Source organism: Herpailurus yagouaroundi, unplaced genomic scaffold (genome assembly GCF_014898765.1).
Source record: "Herpailurus yagouaroundi ecotype Mexico unplaced genomic scaffold, PumYag 140, whole genome shotgun sequence".
In the NCBI taxonomy this organism is placed as follows: domain Eukaryota; kingdom Metazoa; phylum Chordata; class Mammalia; order Carnivora; family Felidae; genus Herpailurus; species Herpailurus yagouaroundi.
This window is the reverse complement of record NW_024412395.1, coordinates 55,405,928-55,423,781: the sequence shown is the minus strand read 5'-3', so window position 1 is coordinate 55,423,781 and position 17,854 is coordinate 55,405,928. Positions and strand designations below refer to the sequence as shown.

At 43.3% G+C, this 17,854-nt stretch overlaps 1 protein-coding gene across 4 annotated transcripts in view; it reads left to right on the top strand.

Annotated features, from left to right (window-relative positions):
• WIPF1 (WAS/WASL interacting protein family member 1) overlaps positions 1-17,854 on the top strand; it is a 106,192-nt gene that overhangs the window by 60,032 nt on the left and 28,306 nt on the right. For 3 of the 4 annotated variants that reach the window (XM_040475433.1, XM_040475431.1, XM_040475432.1), the window contains one exon: positions 17,608-17,696. In XM_040475433.1, the coding sequence (XP_040331367.1) occupies positions 17,646-17,696 (51 nt within the window). In that variant the 5' untranslated portion in view covers positions 17,608-17,645. Of the gene's footprint in view, positions 1-2,984; positions 3,186-17,607; positions 17,697-17,854 lie in introns of those variants that run through there. The other variant, XM_040475430.1, reaches the window with a different exon arrangement.

Here is a 17,854-nt window from a genome sequence, read left to right as displayed (position 1 = left end):
TTTTTTTTTTTTCTTCCTCTCCCTTTCTGATCGGATTGTTTACTTTTGACATTTTTCTCTCCCTACTGCCCAATTACATAAGCTACCTGCACTGCATCCACTGGTGGGCTAACAGGCTTCCCTGAAGATCTGTGGCATCCTTCCTCTGGAAAAGTTCCCGTTACATGTCTTTTTTTTTTTTTTTTTTGAGACAGAGAGAAAGAGCGCATGAGCACATGCGTGGGCATGCCTGTGTGCACAAGCAGGGGAGGGGCAGAGGGAGAAAGAAAAAGAATCGCAAGCAGGCTCCATGCCCAACGTGGAGACCAACACAGGGCTCAGTCCTACTATCCTGGGATCATGACCTGAGCCGAAGTCAAAAGCTGGACACTCAACCGACTGAGCCACCCCAGAAAGTTCCCTTTTAACTTGAACTTTCCCAAGAAGAGGGTGCAAGTCTCGTCTTGGCATTTCTCACTCACTATTTGAGAGGAAACAATCTGAAGCTCTTAAGGGAATGTTATATTATGGAAGAATTTTTAGGAGATATTGATTTTTTTTTCACTCAACACATTTACTGAGCACCTACCAAGTGTCAGAGGCTGTTGTAGATGCTGAGGTGACCACAGGAAAGAAGGTCCCCGTCCTCATGGAGTTTGAATTCTAGTGGGGACGCACAGGTACATAAACCATTAAGTAAAAGAATGTCAAGTGGGGACATGTGCTGTGCATAAAAGAACATAGGCACAGAGATGGGGCATGAGGAGGAGGATTTTTGCTGACAACTGAAGAATGAGAAGGAACCAGGAGATGAGTGTAGGAGGGGGGAGAGGAGGGCTTACAAGTGTAAGGCCCCAAGATGCAAATGAGCTTAATGTGTTTAAGGAACAGAAAGAACTGGAAGGTAAATTAGCAAGAAGGGCTGTTACTTGAGAGGAGGTCAGAGGGCTAGGGCAGGGCCAGATATTGTGGGGTTTTATGGGCCCAGGGAAAGATTCTGGACTTTCTAGGTGAAATGGGAAACCACTGCAGGATTTTAAGCAGGGGAGGAACATTATCTGATTAATGTCCTAGGGTACCTAATAGATACCTCATAAATGTGTCCAAAGTTGACTGTATTTATAAGTTTTCATTAAAGATGAAAACAGACCTGAAATCTAGACAACTACTCCCTTGTGCGTCTTGGGGGCTGAAGCCTTCTAAGTGATTCTCCCTAACAACTGAACCATCCCTGACGGAGGGGAATGGACGGGACTGCCTGTGTACTGAGCGGGTGTGGGTGTATTTGTGTGCGTGTGTGTATTTGCGATGCCTTACTTAGAGACCTTCAAAATAATTCTGAAAATACAGAGAGAAATCATCACAATCCCCATGTTCCCTTTTCAGACCTAGTTAGACTATACTTAGACTTCCCCAAGGTTCACTCAAGCATTTCCTTGGTAGCTGACCAAGTTTTCTATTTTCCTGAGGTTAGTGGAGAGGGAAGGAGATGCCAGCAGCAGGCCTCCACCTCTGTCTGGTGCCCCATACCTGCATGTATTTATTCCCATACTGCATGTCCCCTGGATTCTAGATCCTATATTAGGCAAGACCGATGCATTCCTGCCTTTAGATGACTCCAGGCAAAGTGGAGGACTCTCCATTACTAATCCTTGAGTGCTCTACTTCCAGGAATTTTGCCATGGCCCAGCGTCATAAAACTCTACTCATACAGCTAGATTCGTATCACAAAGAATTTAGAGTCTGAAAGAGCCTTAGACATCAACTATCCCAGTACTCCTCAGTAGGAGCACTGTCAGTATCTTGGGTAAGACCATCCAAAGCATCATAGGAAATTCCACATTCTGGGCTCTACCCAAGAATCCCACAGGGCTCCCCATTCCAACCCACTGCTTCTCACCCCCGACTAAAAATGAATCCACACATTTCCACCCGCCTCCTGAATTGAGAACCACTGGTCTACCCAGTCCTGTCATTTTACAGGGAAGGGAATATTAGGCAACTTGTGGTCTTTTTATGCCTTTTCCTTCTGAACCCAGCAGAATCAGGATCCAAAGTTCTAATTTTACAATGAAGTTAGTTTCTGAAATATGCCTCTGTTTTTCATTCTTTCTACAGATATGTTTTTGTTTTCAAAGTTTTTCTTCTCAGAGTTACATGCTATGTGTTGCAAATATAAGTCTGAACCTTTCAGATGGATCAAGCAAGAATTATGAGCATTTTCAGGTTATTTATACATAACTCAAGATTTTGACATAGTATTTTCTACATGTAGCCCGTTGCCTATCCACTTCTTAGAGACCTTTAATAATGAGAAATCTGCCTTTCCTTGTTCTGCACTCATTATCTCTGCTTTCGTCAAGCATCTTCTGGGAGAGTTATTGTTATCCCATTAAGTATGAAGGACAGAAACAAAACATTTTTGAACAGAAAGCTCTGGATCTTCATAGGACTTGAGCTGAGTATCATTTATCCTCTCTTGGGCACCAGAATCACATTTTAGAACTCATTTGCCTTCATACACCTGACCAGCTCTCTTCACCTGCATCTCTGACTTTCTCTTTACACACTTGAATGCTCTGTAGATGAGGAAGAATCACTTACCCTAATCATTGGTGTAGCTGAGAGCTTCTAGTGCTTGGGTGACTCTTTTCCTTAATACTAAATGGTAGAGTCAATGAGAATAATACCGAATGATATAGTCCTTGAGAGTAATACTTTCAAGCGGCATTTTCCTGAAGGAATCTCAGGCTCTGTGAACAATTATAATTGTGCAGGTGTCCAGAATAACATTGGCCTGCCAACTGGATGGACACCCTGATCTCTTGTGACTGTACCAAACAGATTTGTTATACCTTGTGGAAAGAGAAACATTTAATTTTTTAATTTAGGGTTGTTGTTTTTTTTCCTTGCTTGCTTCTTAAGTAAAACCAATCTAGTTTCTTTTTCTGAAGCAAAGGAGGAAGGAACAAACAACAAATTAATCAGACAGGAAGCGAATAACCACAGAAAGACGTCTGCCTCTGACTCAGTATGTCACATTTAACAAGAGGCCAGAACTTGTCCAAAATGGCTGTTTAAAAACGACCCCACACTTGCGTTAGAAGATGATGCCTTTTTCAGGGACCGTTTTCTCTCTGGGCTCACATCTTGCTTGTCTGTCTACCTGTGTCCCCGATCATGCCTTCCTACAGTATCCTCTAACGGTAAGAAAAATTATATTCAAACTAAATGTATTTCCTTTATCAGCTAGAGGGAAGAACTAAATGGCTTTTAGTGGGCCGTAGTATGTTGGGATAGTTTGATTTCTCAGTAGAAGACCATGTAATCAATTCCTGTTGCACAGAATGCTAGTTTCAACACTGTTGTGACTGTGGGCAATTTGTAACTTGTGTTTTGTGCCAAAAAATAAGCGAGATTTTCAGTAGAATTTTTCCTTACCCCTGGACAAGTTTGAATCTACAAGAATTTTTTTTTCCGTTTAAAATAAGGGTTGATGTCTGTAAGTATATCCTTTCGGTGCATGGTACAGTTGTCCACACGCTGCTTTTGAGTGATCGCTTTAGCAAGCAGCAGTTAGGTGCTTTTAACGTAAAGGGAGTCATTGGAAACTTCAAAGGAAAGTACCATGGAACTAAGCTGTTGCCATTCGATTGCTACAGATATGTCACTTAAGTTCAAATCCCAAATTAAACCATTTCAAAGAGGAGTATTTTAGGAAAAAGACAGTCTGTTTTTAGAACCTTTCTATTTAACACCTTAAATACTGCTAACCAAATTTTGTAGCATTCATTATAACTATTTACAGTTAATATGATTAACACTTTGTCATAAAATACTATAATTTAACATTTTCAAGCAATGTACCTAGAGACCTATAGAACAGGATTAAGGAAACTTTGTATTAAAAAAAAAACATTTTCCCCCCTGTGGGGCACATATGAAAAAGTGACCTGACATACTCCTTTTTCCCCATGGAGAAATATAAAATAAAGCTTGAAAATATTAAGAGGGCCCATACAACTTTAGTTGGACAATAAGGACAAGTTCTTTTAAATAATTTAATGGTATAAGTAGTGTGTGCAATAGAAAATGGAGAAGTGGTAAAATGGAGAAAACGTTCAGGAAGATTGTGATTAAGAAAAGTAGAACAGGGGGCGCCTGGGTGGCTCAGTCGGCTGAGCGTCCAGCTTCAGCTCAGGTCATGATCTCACCATTTGTGAGTTCGAGCCCAGCGTCGGGCTCTGTGCTAACAGCTCAGAGCCTGGAGCCTGCTTCAGATTCTGTGCCCCCCTCTCTCTCCACCCCACTCCTGCTTGTGCTCTGTTTCTCTCTGTCTTTCAAAAATAAATAAACATAAAGAAAAAATTAAAAAGGAAAAAAGAAAAGTAGAAAAGTATACAGAAAGATAGATAAGTGAGAAGGCAAGAGAAAGAAGACAGGATAGTGAGAGAGGGAGGTGAGAGGCTGGAAAGGCTGGTCAGTCAGTGTGGAAGCCACATCCTTCCAATTCATTTGGATTGTGGGTCTTAAGTGTTACCCATTAACTTCATAAAGTTATGCTGCTTCTGAACTGGCACGTCATCTAGTCAAAACCCTTCCTTTTGTAGTCTAAAGAGGTTTAAATGATTTCTCTAGAATCCCAATCAGGCTTTTTGCTGTTCTTTGAAAAGTTCATACATGAGTTCATTGTTCACAGCTCTTTAATTACTCTAATATTTAAACTTTTAAGGATCATACAGACACCGGATAAAGTGCAGTGTTCCGAGAACTGTCCGTGATAAAAAGGATTCTCTGGGGTCAGCAGCAATCTCACCCTGCTCATTGATGAAATCAGATTCTAGATCTGGCCCATAGGCTGGAAGTTGTCCAACCTGTGCTAAAATGTAAGAGGAAGTGAGCTCCTTAATTTCTGGAGTTTTCAAGTTTTATGCCCTTTGGAAGTCTGCTTAACATGTCATGAACATGTCACTTTACTTTCTAAGTTTCTGGCTGTTTAAATTGTGAAACATTTCACTTTTGTTTAATTAAATTGCCATACATTTATGTCTTGTTGAAAAGAGCATTTCTCTTGAACTATCATAAATACCTCTGTCTGTATTTTGCAACCCTCACTCCTAAAAATTAAAACTGAAAAAAATACTAGAATAAGGAATGCCTTAATTAGTACGCTTTTTCTGAGAAATTTAAAATGCACTCTATACACATCTCCCTTCACCATTCATTTGTAATATGGAGGTTTGCATGGATATGGACATGTGGGCTAAGGTTTCAATCGACTCCTGGTTTCTTTCTTATGGTTAAATAGAGGGGGGAGACAGTAGCATTTATTGAGCACTTGCTACATGTTAGGCTCTTTTGCTTCTTTTATTTTTAAAAAAATAGTGAATATTGTTACGCATTTGCCTTATTTCACTCTTGAATAAAATGGATTTAGTCTAAACTGGATTTAGACTATGCAATTTGCCCAAGGCCACCTAACAACTAAATGTGAAGTTTTCTAGAATTTCAAGAGCTTCTTTCATAAATGCAGTGTAGAGGCCACTAGGTGCTCTCTTGCAGTCCTAAGACTGAGATTACAAATGCTTTGTTTTAAATGTCACAGCAACAGGGGCACCTGGGTAGCTCAGTCGGTTGAGTGTCTGACTCCTGATATTGGCTCAAGTCATGACCTCCCGGTTCATGGGTTCGAGCCTCACATCGGGCTCATGGGTCATGTGTTCCAGCCCCACATAGCTTCAGATATCTGTCTCCCTCTCTCTGCCCCTCTCCCACTCACGCATGCTCGCTTCTCTGTCTCTGTCTCTCTCTCTCTCTCAAAAATAAACATTTTAAAAAAGGTTTAAAGGGGACACCTGGGTGGCTTAGTCGGTTAAGTGTCCAACTCTTGGTTTTGACTCAGGTCATGATCTCACTTTGTACTGACAGTGCAGAGCCTGCTTGGGATTCTCTCTCCCTCTCTCTCTGCCCCTCCCCCACTCGTGCTCTCTGTCTCTTAAATAAGTAAGCTTAAAAAAAAAAGGTAAAATAAAGTGAATAACCATAAGGAAGACATTTTCCTTCCTAGGTCTTTTGGCCTTTTTAGAAGTAAATTTGGTGATACTTTTGCTTGTATTGTAAGACTACATTTCAGTGATAACATGAATAAAATATATTGAGTGTGTTGACATATATGCTGGGGGTGAGGGCACATGGATAGATCTTAATCCTCCAGTGAAACTAAATATGCTGGAAGATTTAGGAAAACTCTGGCTTTAAAATTTGATGCCCTTAAAGAGAAAACTTAGAAGAGACGGGAAGTAGTGGGAAGAAACTCGATACCTTTTAGTTGTGTGGATAAGGCAGAGAAAGGCTTCCTTTCCCTTTCCCACAGCTAAACCATGACAGGTGGAACGTTCAACTTATCTTCATTTTCTCACTTTTAAAAGGGCTTGGATGTCTATAAATTTGCATTCATTTTTAAATGAAGCATGTATGACAGTGGATTTAAAAAATTACTTGACTTCATAGCAACCTTTATTTCCCTACCAGTTACTCTTACAGTGAAACTGTGAATTTATGTGCTACTGATCACAATGACATCGTAGATGTTTCAAAATGTCTTCTCTGAAAAATGCCTTTCCCACTCCCCCCTCCAAAATTAACTGTTTATCTAAAAGAACTCTAAAGGAAGTATTTCCGAACTAGCCAAGGACGCTCTAAATACAGCAAGACACAAACCCTTACCATTGAGAAGACAACCCATATGCAGAATTCACTTATCATCTTAAATGATGATCAAGAAAAGACCAAGTACATTTTGAGAAATGACGGGTTCCGTGTACAGAGTGTGGTCCAGCTGGGATTGCGAATAACAGAGACCACTAACTAGATGATGCTGCTGCTTTGCTTAAAGCTTGTTTCTTTTCTCTACCTTTTGCTTCCTCTTGAGTTGAGCAGTCTTTTGTTTTTCCTCTTTGTGTTAATTGCCTCATTGCCTACAGCCCTCTGAGCCTGGGCCTGCTGGAGGGTGGGGGTGGGGTGGGGCAACAGAGATGTTGCGCTGTGACTCGTATCAGAAAATAGAAACTACAGGCAACTGCAGCTGTGAAAAGATTGTGCTGAAGAAACAGGATGGCTGTGGTTTGCTGTGAGCATCAATTTTCCTGTTGAGCATTTTTACAGGAAGTTGAAGAACAAAGCCAACTTCATCTTAATTAGTTCTAATGGTCTTCAGATCTTAAGCACATCCAACTAAGTTTGCATCATGCAAGAGTCTCTAAAGAATAGAATCCATAATAATTATGATAGGCATCCCCAAACTATGGGCTTTTTAAAATTCAGGATTTTAGTAGCAATTTGAGTTGGCTAAATGATTTTATTTCTACAGTGTAACTTGGAGTGGATTCATTGCCTTTATAATGAATGCTTCTACAATAACTTTTTATGGTTGTAATAACTCAATATGAATTTAAGAGCCTTTTCTTATTAAAACACTGTTGAGTTATATATATTATAACTTAATATTTATTGGTCAAACAAATGTGCATGTGTGTATATAGAGACAGAGCGGGGAGGGGGCATATGTGTGTGTTCATAAGCTGGACGGACCTACATGAAAATGTTTAGAATATCTGTAAATTATCTGCCTCATTATTAACCCCAACGCTTTTTCACCTATAATTTAATGATTATTATTTTTTAATTGTATTTGTTTATTTTGAGAGAGAGAAATACAGAGCATGTGAGCCGGGGAGGGGCAGAGAGAGGGAGAGAAATTCCCAAGGAGGCTCTGCACTGTCAGCGCAGAGCCCGACACAGGGCTCGGACTCAGGAAGTATGAGATCATGACCTGAGCCGAAACCAAGAGTTGGACACTCAACCGACTGAGCCACCCAAGCTCCCCACCTAAAATTTAGTTTTTATCGAACGCTTCTTTCAGTGGTTAAATACAACTGTCATGTTTTATTTTCATCTTTGTGTTGTCACTCTTGAAACTAAAACAGCCGGTTGGGTTTATTTGGGAAAAATTGCAGTTGGGCACATGCAAGCTATGGCAAAATCATAGGCAAACCGTGAGATCAAAGGAGAGGAAGGTTACTTTACAGAGAAAAAGGAGGAAGTTGGAAGGGGCTGCTTTGATCGAAAGCCCGCTAGAGGAAAGTCACAGTTCAGGTGGTGGCAGTTTTTCATTGGCTGGGCAAGAAAATCTTCCTTCTGCCTGCTGGGGTAGTAAAGCAGGCTTCTTCCTATTGAAAAATGCTTCTTCCTGTTGGGGTCTGCAATTGAGGACATGTCAGTAGGGTCTGAGACCTCCCTTTTCTGGCCTCCTGATTCCCTTTTATTTTTTTTTATTTTGTTGGTTTATTTATTTATTTATTAGTTTTTTTAAAGTAGGCTCCACACCCAGGGCGGAGCCCAACATAGGACTTGAACTCACGACCCTGAGATTAAGACCTGAGCTGAGATGGAGTCAGACACTTAACTGACTGAGCCACCCAGGTGCCCCTGACTCCATTTTAAATGAGGTTTCCATTATTTGATTCCACATTTCCCCCCTTTTGATCAAGATCTTTCCTTAAAAGTATCGCTGATCAAGAGTTGCCTCGTCCATATCCCTCACTGCCAGGAAGGAGCTTTCCTGGGTGTTGTGTCCCATATCAGAAGGGAAGTGCATAGCAGTTGGACACCATTTAAATCCACATTTGAGTAACAAAGAAGGTTAAGAGGGAGAACTCACAGGCATTTCCTGTCTCTTGTCAAGGTTGTACACATCGGAGACCATCTTGCAACACTGGGTTAGCATCACCTTCTTGCATATCGTTACTACAAAGTTTTGACAGGCATCAGGTACGGAACTTAAAAATAATTATACAAAACACAAAAACGTGACAATTCCAAATTGTATGATTCTGCACACTGACCCTGGGCCTGAAGGTAGCCAACTGAACAAATCAAAGGAACGTGGAGAATTAGACAAAGCTCATGGTAGCCAATGTGCTTGTTTCCTAATTTTGTGCAACTGGGTTTCTACTTGCCCAGAGGAGTTCATCCATGTGCGGTACGTGGTGTTTGCCATCACACAAATGCCTCCTTGCTCAGCAGGTAGGTAATCGAAAGCTATGTGATTATCCAAAACTACCTTAGCCAGCAATTTATGTGATCATTGTTGGCTGCCCCTGCTTTGACTATGGAACCTGGCAGCTCTCCTGACGTTAGGGAGAGATGTCTCATCAAGCATTCATTAGCACTTACTCGACCAAAGGGTGAAGACTGGTCTCTATGGAGACAAATCCAAGTCATACATGCCTCTTAGAAGTTCTCATTTTTAAAAAAATTTTTTGAAGTTTATTTATTTATTTTGAGAGAGAGACAGAAGAGAGTGAACAGGGGAGGGGACAGAGAAAGAGGGGGAGAGAGAATCCCCAGCAGGCTCCACACTGTCAGCATCAAGCCCCATGCAGGGCTTGAACTCACAAACCATGAGATCTTGACCTAAGCCAAAACCAAGAGTCAGATGCTTAACCAACTGAGCCACCCAGGTGCCCCTAGAAGTTCTCATTTAATGAGCCATGAAGGTTTAGGGAGGTGGACCATTGGGAAGCTGCTCTTTTGTTATGAGGAGAAAAGAGAGTGGTGAATACAGCCAGGACTGCACATAGGGCTCCCTCATAAGGATTAGCATTTATGAACTCATTCGTCAGTGTGCAGGCATTAGCAACCAAGACTCAAATACCATGTTATCATGTATTGAAAGTCTTCCTAAACATATGGGTATGACAGCCAGCTTACAAATGGTCTGACTTACACTGGCTGTCCGCAGTGTCTTTCTCATATGTGTGTGTGTGTGTGTGTGTGTGTGTGTGTGTGTGTGTGTATATATATATAGTAAAACCTTGGTTTGGAAGCATAATTAGTTCTGGAAACATGCTTGTAATCCAAAGCACTTGTATATCAAAGCGAATTTCCCCATAAGAATTTATGGAAACTCAGATGATTCATTTCACAATCCAAAAATATTCATATAAAAATGATTACAGTACTGTAATATAATACAAAATAATACAGAAAATATAAAATATAAATAAAAATAAACAAATTAACCTGCACTTAACTTTGAAAACTTTCCTGGCTGGTGTGAGGGAGTCCAGAGGAGGGTTATTGTGTAGGACGATTTTCACTTTCACTAACAGAATCACTGCTATCTGTTGGCTCAATGGAATCTTTTTCTGCATGGGGGCCATTGTAGATGCTCCCTCAGATGTTAACTACAGTATAGTATTAACAAACTCTTGTCACATACTGTATTTAATGTAACTGGCAATAAGACAGCAGAGGAAAGGGTGTGTGTCTACAGGCAGCCTGACCTAGAATGAAGCAAAGCATTCCTAAGCTTATCTTGTATGGAAAAGCAACGGACTGTCCATAGGTGCTCTGAAGTGACAAAAAATACACTAGTGCCATTTGTGGGCACCTTCCAGCGTTCTGAAAAATCACTGATTTCTGCCAAACACCGTGGCCTGAGACCAAGTGTCTGAGCATGGGAGACCGCCACCCACAATCCCACAATGAGAGAAAGAGAGAGAGAGAGAGAAAAGAACCATTGGCTCAGTTGTGATCATGTGACATTCGGCATCACGTACTACTCATATTGCAAGACATCACTCGTTTGTCAAGTTAAAATTTCTTAGAAATGTTTGCTTGTCTTGCAGAACACTCACAGAATAAGTTACTCACAATTGAAGGTTTTACTGTACATATATATACGAGAGAGCTCATTTCTCCAACCAAAGATTGGGTTAGATTGAGGCAGGGAGCAATGGTGTATGGATATAATAATCTAACCTTATGAAAGGGACCTGAGGAACAGTTTAGGCATGCAGTGGCATTTGGGATTCCAGCAAAATTACTTACAGGATAAGCTAAGGAGTCACGTTGTCCTGACAGACAGAAGGTTCTGGTGACAAATCCAACAACCAGAGGAGTTTCCCCCTTTTGTAATGGATTGGGAAATGTAGATAAGAGCATTATCTGTCCAAGGAAGAAAGGGAGAAGACAGAGTAAGAAGCAACAATGAGAAAAGGACCTACAGGCCTGCTCCAGCCATCTTGAGAAAGCTGTCATCGGCTTCCATGCCTCAAAATCTTAGTTTCTGACCAATTGGTGTGCAGCTCCAGTCAGGGTTCGGTGCCTTTAGATGTGACATGAGAATCTAGGGGTCTATTCCTTGAAGTTTGGTGACACAGGGTTGGTTAAAAGTACTTAGTAGGGGCTCTTCGAGTGAGGTTGGAGACACTTTTGGAGGTGTCTTTTCTAATAGATGAAATCTCCAGGTTGTAAGGTGTGATGTTTAAGGTCTTCACCTCCTGGGAGCATGCAGTGAAAAAAAACATTGTTCTATTAAAACATGGTCCTTTTCAATAGAAGCAAGTAAGCCTTTACAGTATTGGAGTATATCTCCTTTTATCAGCTGTCAAAAGACATGGGAGCCAGATGCATCAGGCACCCTGTGACATTCTCAGAGGATGAGAGCTTATGAGTCTCAAAAGGTTGGATCTGAGATCTAGAAGGACCAACAGCAATGCTTTTGGCCAGGTTATTTGAAAGGTCTCTACAAATTTTGCCGATCGAGTCTTACTAATGCTGTTAGTGCATTGGACTAGCCCTGAGGATTGACGGTGTTTGGCACCACGGAAGAACTACAGAACCGGGCACGCAGCACAGACCTGTTGAAGCACTCGATGAGTGAAGTGAGTTCCTGGGTCACTGTGAAGCTTGAGAGGGGCTCCCCAGGTAGGGATAATCTTTTCTAACAGGATTTTAGCCACAAAAGAGGCCATAACCTGTCTACCAGGGAAAGCTTCCAGTCCAGTGAGAAGACACACAGATCAAGACTAAAACACATTTTTATCCATGAGATGGGAGGAACTGAATAAAACCCACTTGCCAAGCCTCTAACGGTCCATCGGGCAGTTTAAAATGCCTAGGAGCAGCATGGACGTATTTCCCAAGCTTGTATTTTACACAGGGAGGGCAATCAAGGTAGGCACTTTTTGCAGCCTTATTAATATTTCCCCACCAGTATTGTTTCATAAAGCCTATCATCTTATCAGCAGACTAATGATTTCATGCACGTACAGTGGTTGGTAATGGGAATTTGAGAATCTTTGGCAGGACTGCATTGTTATTTGGTTCAAGCCAGAGTTCTCTCTTTTTACTGAACCAACAATTATTAGATTTCCAATATCGTGTTTTCCTCTCCGGGGCCAATTGTTGGGCATCTCTTGTCAATTTTGGGGATTTTCTTTTGGAGGAACATCCTTTTGGACCATGAGAGGTTTGCTTATTTGTTCCCTGAAGACCGGCATTTTTGACGGAAACATTGGTTTTCTTCAGCCTCCAGGGAGTCAAGTCTGGAATGCCCAGTTATCTTAATACTAGCTACGGCAGCTGGCAAAAGTATGGCATCTAATAAAAGTGTTAGTTTTGTTCCCATTAGAGGTAAGGAAACCTTGCTGTTTCCATAACATCCCAGTCATGGGCCACCCCAAAGGCATACTGACTGTCCGTGTAGATGTTTGTTGAGTTTGCCTTTGGCTAAGGTTCAAGACTGAATAAAGAGCCTATAATTCAGCCTGTTGGGGTAAAGGTAAAGAAACTCTTTTAAAAAGGGTTGTAATAGTGTGCCCGGCATATTTACCATTTTCATCCCTTGAATAAGACCCATCAGTAAACCATGAAAGATCTGCGTTGGTGTGAGAAGTTTTCTGTAAATTATCACGGGGAGTCAAAAGGTGCGGTGTCAGCCTCACGCAGTTGTGAGAGGCTCCATCATTGAAGAGGGAGAGGAGAGTGGCATGGCTAAGGATATTGCAGCGAGAAAGAGGTACATGATGAGCGGTTAGTGGGGAATTTCACGGGAGATGAAGCGACTGGCTGAAAGGTGTTGTGTGGTGAGAATTCAGGAGGGCCTCTGGTGCATGGGACAAAGATCGTTAGAGGGGGTCCCATGATTGTTTCTTCAGTGGCCTCAACCAAAAAGGCAGTGTGGCAGGAATGACTCTGAGAAAAGGGAGGTATCCTCATGCCTGAGGGTCCAGTTGTTGGCTATAATATTATGCCCTATGGATCTATGACGGTTTCCATATTTTTTGGTGAGTGTTCTAAGGGCATTCTCTTCTCTCTCACAAAAAGGGGGAAAAAAGAACCTCCCTGACATCCGAGGGCAGGGAGCTTTATTAAGCTTTTCTTTAAAGTCCCCAAGTCTGTGTTATCCTGATCTTCCCAAATAATAGGGTCAGGTTTGTTGTTGTTGTTTTTATTTGTATTTATGTATATGCTGTATGGTGTTGTTGTTCATTTATTTTGAGGAGGGGAGGGGCAGAGAGAGAGGGAGAGAGAGAATCCCAGAATCCCAAGCAGGCTCCGTGCCGTCAGTGCAGAGACCGATGCGGGGCCTGATCCCATGAACTGTGAGATCATGACCTGAGCCGAAATCAAGAGTCTGATGCTTAACCAACTGAGCCATCCAGGCACCCCCATGGTTTGTTGTTTTTTAGTAAAACATATAGGGGTTGGGCCACAGGAGAAAAGTTTGGAATCCAATTTCGATAGTAGCCAGGTAGCCTGAGAAAACCTCATAATGGTTCTTCGTTTGAGGTTTTGGGATGTTGAGGATACCGCTCAGCCTATCTGAATCTAAATGTAGCCCTTTTCTGAGATTTATCTGGGGTGGCCGGGGTGGGGAGCACAGGGAGGCAGGGAGGCTGAGCCTCTGTGGTCCACAGGTTTATCTATAAGTCAGTTAGTGCACAGACAGAAGCATAATAGCAACAACAGAAAGTTGTAAAACAACTAGATGAAAGAAGCCTGACGGGGTGGCAGTCCCCTGAAAGTGTCCCTGTACCACAGCCTGGCCCCTGAGAGGTATTGGATAGAAGTTCATTGTGATCTTTGCAACAGGGACCGACTCACGAGAACCAAACCCAAAAGGGTTCCTGGTAATTGACCAGAATCTAGCCCTTCCTTGCTCAGTGTTAGGATAACGGGATGACAGGTTAGCTGGCGAAGGGGGAGTCTGATACAATGATTTTGAGGCCTGAGGAGCATTTCATCCACCAAGCACACAGATGATCTGTTCCCTGGAGAGCATCTTTGGGGCCCTGTGGGCGGACCTGGCCACCCCCTTCCTTGGTAAGCTGCTTTCTCCGGCTCTGTTAACGCCATTGCTTTGGCTGCCGTGTCTTTCACAGTAAGTTGCTCCTGAATCCAATTTCCGATCCCCATCCTTCCTCCTGGAGCTAAGACACGTGTGACACTGAGGCCTCGGAAGGTGACTCCTGCCCCAATACAGGCATCATAGCACAGGCGCCCAGCACTGGTTACGCCGCCCACTTGGCCCCACAGGTGACTGGCCGGTGTCATCCAGAAAAGGCCAATTTAAGGAACACGTTTTAAAAGAATCTGAGACCGTCTTTTATTGAAAAACAAATTCTGACCTAGTCTACAGGTGTCAGCCCTTTACCTGCCTAAAAATGCTTATCTAAAAACAGCAGGGATTGGGGCGCCTGGGTGGCGCAGTCGGTTAAGCGTCCGACTTCAGCCAGGTCACGATCTCGCGCTCCGTGAGTTCGAGCCCCGCGTCGGGCTCTGGGCTGATGGCTCAGAGCCTGGAGCCTGTTTCCGATTCTGTGTCTCCCTCTCTCTCTGCCCCTCCCCCGTTCATGCTCTGTCTCTCTCTGTTCCCAAAATAAATAAACGTTGAAAAAAAAAATTAAAAAAAAAAAAAACAGCAGGGATTGAAAGGATTGGATGTGAATGAATTTCTGTCTTTTGGTGAGTTCCCTAGACTCCCTGAGTCTCAGTGTCCTCTGGAAGGTGTGCGGAATCACGCTAGTTTGCAATGTCACTGTTACAAGTTAGCGATGTTCTAAGTGCCTTCGATCCACTTGATGGTCAATAACCGACAGCTATTGTTGCTGCTGTGGAGGCTCTAAAAATTCATTTTCTCAGCGGTCCACTTGGAATGGAACTGTTCCAAACTGTCTTCATTCCCGCCATCCAGCGGCTCTGATACGTCCAGCCATGTCCTTTTAGCTCTTACATTCCCTTTGGGCTCACAGAAAGCAAGCCATCTAGCGATACTTTAAGAGAAAGTATTTGTTTCAGGGTGTAAGTGTTACACACTAACCTTTAGTGCCTGAACGGAATTAATTTTTTTAATTCTAAATAAATCGTTTTCTTCACTTAAGAAACATTGAGAACAAGAGCACCTGGGTGGCCTTGTCATCTAAACACCTTACTCTTAACTGAGAGCAAACTGAGGGTTGATGGGGGGGGTGGGAGGGAAGAGAGGGTGGGTGATGGGTATTGAGGAGGGCACCTTTTGGGATGAGCACTGGGTGTTGTATGGAAACCAATTTGACAATAAATTTCATATATAAATAAAATAAAATAAAAAAAAATAAAATAAAAAAAATAAACACCTTACTCTTGATCTCGGCTCAGGTCACCATCTCACAGCTTGTGAGTTCGAGCCCCACGTCGGGCTCTGTGCTGACAGTGTGGAGCCTGCCTAGGATTCTCTCCTCTCTCTTTGCTCCTCCCATGCTTGTGCTCTCTCTCAAAATGAGTAAATAAACATTTTAAAAAAGGGAGAGACATCGAGAACAAAAGAAAGAGAATTCTGGTGTTTGAAATTCAGGACACATGTTCCATGTAGTTCAGGTGGTGAGTGTCCCAGGCTGCCCATTGGTTTAAGGCTCAGATTCTGCAACAGGCATCTCCTATTTTAGTGCACATGGATCACCTCGGCATCTTGCTAAAATGCCGAAACAAATTCAGTGGTGGGGAGAGGGACTGAGATTTGACATTTCCAACAGCGCAGGGTGATGATGCCCTTGCTGCTGACTAGGACCGCACTTGAGTAGCAAGGACTGGGTGGGAGAAGACGGGATTACTTAGGGGCGAGAAAGTGGGTGAGGCCGGCCCGTGCTTGGGATCTGGGGCTTTGGATGAGACTCCGGAATGGGACTCCGAGAGGGGTGGGTTTGTGGCTAGGGAGCTCCTGGGAAACTTCCTTGCCCCGTGGTTTCTTCAGCTCCTGATGCTTGCCGGGCTTCCCCCTTCCCACTGCCACTGGCCGGGTTTTCCCCGCACTCTCCCACACCATCACAGACTCTGGCTTTCCTCTTGTTCCCAGAGCTGTCACACTGTGCACAAAGCTTTTCTAGTGAGGTGTATTTCTAGTAAACAGCCTGGGAGTCAGAGTTTGGGACCTGGTCTCTTTTTTCCCCCTCTTTTTAAAAACTTAGATCCTGTAAGGAAATGCCAGGTAGCACAAAGATAGGAATCCAGCCCCCTTGCCCATCTTCCCTGCCTGCTTTACTTTATCCCTGTCCTCTTTCTTGGAAGACTGTAAGACCTTTGCAGGCAAAACCAGAAAAAGATTGGTCTTTGCATTTCCACAGTGTGTGCCCAGACCCAGGTGAATGCCAGGCATCTGCAAGAAGACACGCAGTGAGCAGGAGCAGGAGAGCAAGATAGGATGTCGTCATGGAAATGAGTGGGGATGAGGAGACGCTTGAACATCAGATTTGCTAGGATTCATTTCTAGCAGTTTTAAGACCACCTTCCAGCTCACTCAGGCCCCAGGCCCAGATCCCTCCAGGTGTCATTCCCCCGACCTGTTCTGGCAGGTGGAAGAATCAAGAAGTGTGAGGGGCCAGTTTTGCTTCCATTGTCTTTGTCCATCTTGGCTCAGAAACCTCCTCTGCTAGGATCCTTCCAGAAGGGTAACATCTTAGCAATGTTGTAAAGGTAATTCCCATCCCTTATAAAACTTGGCCTATGTGAATAGCTGTCACTTTGGTGGTGGGAAGGAGGGAAGGAAGATTAGGACAGAGTGTTACTAAAAAGTCTAGGGGCCTGGGTGGCTCAGTCGGTTGAACTTCTGACTCTTGATTTCAGCTCAGGTCATGATCCCAGTGTCCTGGGATCAAGTCCCCTGTCAAGCTCTGCACTGAGTATGCAGCTTGCTTAAAATTCTCTCTCTCTCTCTCTCTCTTTCTCTCTCTCTCTCTCTCTCTCTCTCTCTCTGGCACCTGGGTGGCCCGGCCCAGTCGGTTGAACAGATGACTATAGCTCAGGTCATGATCTCACGGTTTGTGAGTTCGAGCCCTGCATTGGGCTCAGTGCTGTCAGCAAAGAACCCTCTTCGAATCCTCTGTCCCCTTCTCTCTGCCAACCCCCCCCCCCACCGTGCTGTCTCTCTCAAAACTAAATAAAACATCTAAAAAAATTCTTGGGGTGCTTGGGTGGCTCGGTCGATGAAGTGTCTGACTTTGGCTCAGGTCATGATCTCACGGTCCGTGAATTCAAGCCCTGCCTTGGGTGGGCTCTGTGCTGACAGCCCAGAGCCTGGAGCCTGCTTCGGATTCTGTGTCTCCCTCTCTCTCTGCCCCTCCCCCACTCACAATCTGTCTCTTTCTCAAAAATCAATAAACATAAAAAAAAAAATTGTTTTAATTCTCTCTCCTTCTGCCCCTCTCTCCTGCTTGCTGTCTCTCTAAAATAAAAAAATAATAATAAAAGTAAATAAAAAGTCTAATACGTGACCATATTTTGTTCCTGTTTGTTTTGTTTTTACAGATTCATCGGCAAGGCTGTTGAAAGTGTAACTGTCCGAGATGCCCGTCCCTCCCCCTCCGGCGCCCCCGCCCCCACCGACGTTTGCTCTGGTGAGTAGCTCCTCACCATCCATCACTGGTGCGCAGAGCAGGCCAGATGAAGGCAAGCCTGCCATGCATGTATTTGTTTTCAGTGTATTCGCATTCTGGGTAAGTGCTGTGCGGCAGGTTTTCCCAGTGCAGGGTGAGCCAGACCCTGAGATCCCAAA